At 31.4% G+C, this 5,938-nt stretch overlaps 1 protein-coding gene and 4 non-coding genes across 5 annotated transcripts in view; 3 read left to right on the forward strand and 2 right to left on the reverse strand.

Annotated features, from left to right (window-relative positions):
- LOC105621433 (synaptic vesicular amine transporter-like) overlaps nucleotides 1–5,162 on the forward strand; it is an 11,570-nt gene extending 6,408 nt beyond the window's left edge. Inside the window, exons 2-11 of the mRNA XM_012202903.1 lie at nucleotides 305–511; nucleotides 723–876; nucleotides 1,051–1,193; nucleotides 1,961–2,143; nucleotides 2,557–2,658; nucleotides 2,941–3,115; nucleotides 3,313–3,364; nucleotides 3,741–3,924; nucleotides 4,890–5,023; nucleotides 5,094–5,162. Coding sequence (XP_012058293.1) covers nucleotides 305–511; nucleotides 723–876; nucleotides 1,051–1,193; nucleotides 1,961–2,143; nucleotides 2,557–2,658; nucleotides 2,941–3,115; nucleotides 3,313–3,364; nucleotides 3,741–3,924; nucleotides 4,890–5,023; nucleotides 5,094–5,162 — 1,403 coding nt within the window. The remainder of the gene's footprint in view (nucleotides 1–304; nucleotides 512–722; nucleotides 877–1,050; nucleotides 1,194–1,960; nucleotides 2,144–2,556; nucleotides 2,659–2,940; nucleotides 3,116–3,312; nucleotides 3,365–3,740; nucleotides 3,925–4,889; nucleotides 5,024–5,093) is intronic.
- Nucleotides 1,308–1,378, forward strand: Trnag-gcc. The gene has a single exon. It is a non-coding gene; the product is annotated as a tRNA-Gly (tRNA).
- On the reverse strand, nucleotides 1,814–1,884 carry Trnag-gcc. Its single transcript has one exon. It is a non-coding gene; the product is annotated as a tRNA-Gly (tRNA).
- Trnak-uuu lies at nucleotides 3,181–3,253 on the forward strand. The gene has a single exon. It is a non-coding gene; the product is annotated as a tRNA-Lys (tRNA).
- Nucleotides 4,640–4,710, reverse strand: Trnag-gcc. Its single transcript has one exon. It is a non-coding gene; the product is annotated as a tRNA-Gly (tRNA).
- Nucleotides 5,163–5,938: the final 776 nt, after the last annotated feature.

Consider the following 5,938-nt stretch of genomic DNA (forward strand, 5'->3'; position numbering starts at 1 on the left):
AATAACTTAGATATTGATATTTATAATAATATATATATATATTACTATAAATTTTCCTGTCGATGTTTCCTATTTTTCATTTTGCATAAATAATATTTTTAAAATATTTATGCAAAATGAAAAATAGGAAACATCGACAAATTAATTAATTATTATTTTCTTCTAAAATCATTTTAGAATTTCGGTTTCATCCGAGTCATCATCAGTGAATGACAAATTAAATATGCATACACATTAAAATTAAAATTGCAAATTAAAATTGCATAATAATCAAAAATATTATCCCGTGTGTGAATTCTTACAGTTCCAATAATACCGGAATTTCTTTATGATATCAAACATCCTAATGCAACATTAAGTGACCATCTAGAAGGAGGCGCATTTCATCAAACTACGGTCGTCACCACCACATCGCCAACAACAACAACAACGACAAAATGTACTTGTGCTCCAAATACATCGGCGACATTGGAATTTTTACATGTTACAACTCCTTCTATGAATCTATCGGGTAAAGCGCGCTTTATCGCATCATTTCTTATTGCAAACGATAAATGATAAAATAATATTTCGATAATAATCTAATTGTTGATTTAATAATTTAAACATGAAAATTACATCTTCAGAAAAAGAAGGGAACACTTTTAGAGATGAAAGAGAGAAGGAGGAAGACCTTCCTATTCAGCAAAATCTTTTGATATACTCGATTTTTTTCATTTTAGAAATTACTGCAGCCAATCTCACGTCAGACACGAAAGAAAAGGAGCAGAGACATCGGGAATTATTGGAAGAGACCGTAGCAGTAGGAATGATGTTCGCTTCCAAGGCTTTTGTCCAATTGTTGGCTAATCCCATAGTTGGACCGTTGACCCACAAGTAACTTTACATTTATTCAAAATTTGTGCGACTATCTTTTATTCGCAATATATACGAGATAAAAACATTTCTCCTTAATCTAATATTAATAAATACGCTGTAACAATAAAAAAATATTACACGTAAATGTAATAATATTTATATTCAACTTTTAAATCCATTGTTCGTTTTTAGGATTGGATACAGCATACCTATGTTTACCGGGTTCATTATCATGTTTCTATCCACGCTGATTTTTGCTTTCGGTCGAAGTTACGGTATACTTTTTCTAGCACGAGCTCTACAGGGTATCGGTTCATCATGCTCTAGCGTTTCCGGTAAAAGCTCATCTATATTATCTCGTTACTTTGGTGTTTATAACATAGCAATCTTGTTGTATAATAGAGAAAATTTCCACGCTCGTCAAGGCTATTTCTCACAATTCTACACAAGCATCGGTGGTTCAGTGGTAGAATGCTCGCCTGCCACGCGGGCGGCCCGGGTTCGATTCCCGGCCGATGCAAAATTATTTTGCTTTTTGGCTTTCCTTATTGCAACATTTTTTGAAAGAATCCTATAAAGATTTCTAAATTCTTATACTTTTTTTTTGATCGAGCAAGTAAAGCTTATTGTAAAAATAAAAAGAAAATGATATAGGAAAAGAATGATTTTATTGAAGCATCTAAAAATTTAAAAGCTATAACAAATATTTATTAATCTATCAAAATAATTACATAAAGCGCTTAAGCAATGCTGTAAAAGTTTGGACATTCTGGCAATAACTTGAGTGTTACATAATTATTTTGATAGTCCAATGAAATTATTTTCAATTCTGTATCTATATAGCAATTTTTCAATAGAACCGGTCTCTCCGTGTATTTACTAAAGACAGAAACTGTAAAAATAACATGTCTAAAATTAACAAATAGAATTAATAAAAAGAAATTAATAAAAAGATTGCATCGGCCGGGAATCGAACCCGGGCCGCCCGCGTGGCAGGCGAGCATTCTACCACTGAACCACCGATGCTGTTGTGATTTGCAGCTTCTTTCTCTGATAATGTAATACACGGTTGTAATACTTTATATATACAATTCTTTAATAGGTATGGGTATGTTGGCGGAGAGATATCAGGATGACAAAGAACGTGGTAACGCGATGGGTATCGCGCTGGGCGGACTAGCTCTTGGCGTTCTTATCGGCCCTCCATTCGGCGGAGTAATGTATGAATTTGTAGGAAAATCTGCTCCGTTTTTAGTTCTTTCTGCGTTAGCCCTTGGCGATGGATGTGAGTACAAATACAAATTTTGCAATAAAAAAATTTTCGTATAAGTGATAAATTATACTGCATTTAAATTTTATAATTTAATGTAAATTTATACTAGAAAAAACTCTACTTGCATTCATTGGAATTTTTGTCGAAAATGGATAAATCAAATTTTCTAATTAATTCTCTATTAGATATAATTCAGGTTAAGATGATCAAAATTCTGACTGATATGAGCAGAATCTTTTAATTCGTTCATTTTCAACCAGAATTTTTTCTCGACAGTTTAGAAATATTTTCTGATACGTGTGATATTTTTCACATAATATTTCTTCATTAAATCATTTATATCACTTATCATTTCAAAAATAAAGACTCCTCCTAATTCAGTGCTCATATTTTATAATAACTAATAATGCTTTTGAAAATTCAAGTATTGCAGCTTTTGATGCTCCAACCATCGGTCGTGTATACGGAAGCAGAACCACCGTCGTTAAAATCTCTCATCACTGATCCCTATATTGTTTTAGCAGCTGGTGAGAGAAATGTGAAACCTACACTGAGAAAAAAAATTGTTAACTTAATATGTAGTGATTATTTAATTCAAATAATATTATATGTGCGTGGATCATGTCAACAAAATCTTGTAATTTAAAACATGTTATTTGTTTGAATTAACAAATATTTGCTTGCTAGTCCGCGACCGCCGCATTTAGATTGAATCGACTAATATTTTTTTTAAATCAACAACTTTTTTTCTCAGTGCAGTCAAATATAAAATATGATTTCAATAGATGTAAGAGCTATCGATATTTTAGGCGCGATAACGTTCGCAAATATGGGCATTGCTATGCTGGAGCCGAGCCTACCTATCTGGATGATGGATACGATGGGTGCAAGTCGTTGGAAACAAGGGGCCACGTTTTTACCTGCGAGTATCAGTTACTTGATCGGAACAAATCTTTTCGGGCCACTCGGGCACAAAATGGGCAGGTCAGTCCTTCAAACTCAAAAATATCTTAATAATAGTGAAATCGGCAAACCTCAAACTACACATTGCCCGGATAGCTCAGTCGGTAGAGCATCAGACTTTTAATCTGAGGGTCCAGGGTTCAAGTCCCTGTTCGGGCGAAGATATCTTTTTTGTAAAATACTCCGACAATTCTTATCGCGATATATATTTGTTACAGATGGTTAGCTTCTCTGATTGGACTCGTCGTTATCGGTATCTGCTTGATGTGCGTAAGTATATGCATACATTTTTAATTTTTATCATCGAGGGAGCGAAATAACCACTTAACGTCACACTTGTGTTTACACTGTGACATATGCTATTTCGATAATTTTCTTAAAATTACATTATGAATCATAATACAATAATATACTTATGATGTCCATTTTCACTTTAATCTCGGTTCAATCTTCATCTTTTTCTAAGAATTAAAAAAGAGATGAAGAATAAGTTGAAACGGGATTAAAGTTAATCTATATTTTGGTAGAAACGAGCATAAGTTTAAATTAAAAGTTGTTAGAGTCTTAATTTTAAACAACCGCGTTAATTGAAACATAATTTTAATTAAAGTTACCTAATCTTATTTCTATTTCATTTGTCTTGCAGATTCCGCTAGCGAGAAGTATCGATCACTTAATTGTACCGAATGCGGGGCTGGGATTCGCGATCGGAATGGTAGACAGTTCGATGATGCCCGAGCTGGGATATCTGGTTGACATAAGGCATACCGCTGTTTACGGAAGCGTTTATGCTATTGGCGACGTGGCGTTTTGTCTTGGCTTTGCTATAGGTATGTGAAATGGTTCTCTCATATGTCTTTCATATTTTATCTTTCTTTATTCTTGTATTTACTCGATAAACGCACGCTAACAAAATCAATTGATAAATTGAGATTAAACATTTTTGAATTATTAACACGAATTATTGAGTCCATCCCACGCAAAATTGTTGCAAGATTTGAGTAGTATTTTTTTCCTTTTTCTCTTTTTCATTTAGAATAATCGAATTGATAATTAAGATTATTGCAAGAAGTGCATATATATATTAATTTCCTTAGGAATTCTAACATATATACTCTAAAATATATGTAATTAAATTTTTTTTTAATTCTTATAAGCTGACAAAGGAAAAACAATTATTGCAATATTTTTAATTTTTTACTTTTTTTCTGTTTAAATACTTATAAATTTAAAATAATTAAAATATAACTTAAAAAAAAATTTCAAACTAACAATACTTTATTAAATAATTAATTCCTAAAAAGATCAATAAGAGATGTTAAAATATACATAAAATGTCAATATTTTTAATATAACAATGTTCAAAATGTTGAGTTCATTCTGTTCCAACACGAATATTATAAAAATAGTATAGTAATAAAATTCGCATTCAGAGTTAAAAAAAATAAAATGTCATATTGAATGTTAAACAAAATTTTCTTCTAAGATCTGATGTAAATTATAAATTGTCTACAATAAATTTGAAAGAATAAAAAAAAATAAATCTGCATCGGCCGGGAATCGAACCCGGGCCGCCCGCGTGGCAGGCGAGCATTCTACCACTGAACCACCGATGCTTATGAAGGACTTCGTGATTCTATTTAATTAACAACACTATTAATAACTTTTAAAAATATCAAAAATATTATAGAAGATGTATATCTATATACATATGTATATATATGATTGTAAAATATAACTAATGATATAAACAAACAAATTTTTTAAATTAAACAATAAATCATTTCTTGCCTAGGTCCAGCATTGAGCGGAACTTTGGTCAACACTATTGGTTTTGAATGGATGCTTTTCGGCATAGCTTTGTTAAATTTCATTTACGCCCCTCTTATGTATTTCTTAAGGGCGCCACCAACCAAAGAAGAGAAAAAGGTAAAATTATAGTAGACATTTTCTATTAAGCTTTTTAAGAATTTCTCGCTAATTCTCACTTCAATTACAGTCGTTAATAATTGGTGAAAAATCATCTGTGCGTTATGTCACCTACCAGAATGAGGAAGAGGATCAGTAAAATAATAATTCTAAGCGTTCTCTCAATATAATCCGTTATTTCACTTAGAACGCATATTCTCTTTCCTTTTTTTCCAACAATACAGAAAATAGTTGCCTTTATGTTACGTTGATTTTTATATCTATCTTAATTTCTGCAATAATTTTCATCAATTGAAAGACAATAACATGTTATTATTCCTCTTAATTATCGCGTTTTCTAATTTATTATTATCGGAATATTCGTATTTTCTTATTTTGATAAATGATAGGAAGCTACAAATACAGCGACAATAAGCACTGTTGACATGCACTTGATAACATTTGGCAAACTAATGTGTAAATGTAAAGTATTAGTAACCGAGTAAAGTTTTCTTAATAGACAGTCGACAAAAAATTCTGAAAAAAAATGATCTTTCAAGATAGACTCGGAAAAGTCGCACAACACCACACTTGATATCTGTTAAAGTATTAATATTCTATAAACAGGTCGCGCACGTTATCAACGTCTGAACTCGGGAGATCTCGCATTCTCGAATATTTACGGATAGAAGTAGCCGTAACGAGGGTGACACGTTGTGAAATGTCTTTCTGTGTATTCTGCATCATCGATATTATTGTTACACACATATTGTATGTAACAAACGAGTAATAGTAGACTAAAGTAATGCAAAAGTTGTGGAAAAAAAATAAATAAAAAAAAGCTCGTTATACCGTAGCATGAGATAGTAAAAAATATATATATTCGTTAGACGTGTTTCATGATATATATATATATATATATATATATATATATAA

The sequence above is a fragment of the Atta cephalotes genome, assembly GCF_000143395.1.
Source record: "Atta cephalotes unplaced genomic scaffold scaffold00033, whole genome shotgun sequence".
NCBI classification, from domain to species: Eukaryota; Metazoa; Arthropoda; class Insecta; order Hymenoptera; family Formicidae; genus Atta; species Atta cephalotes.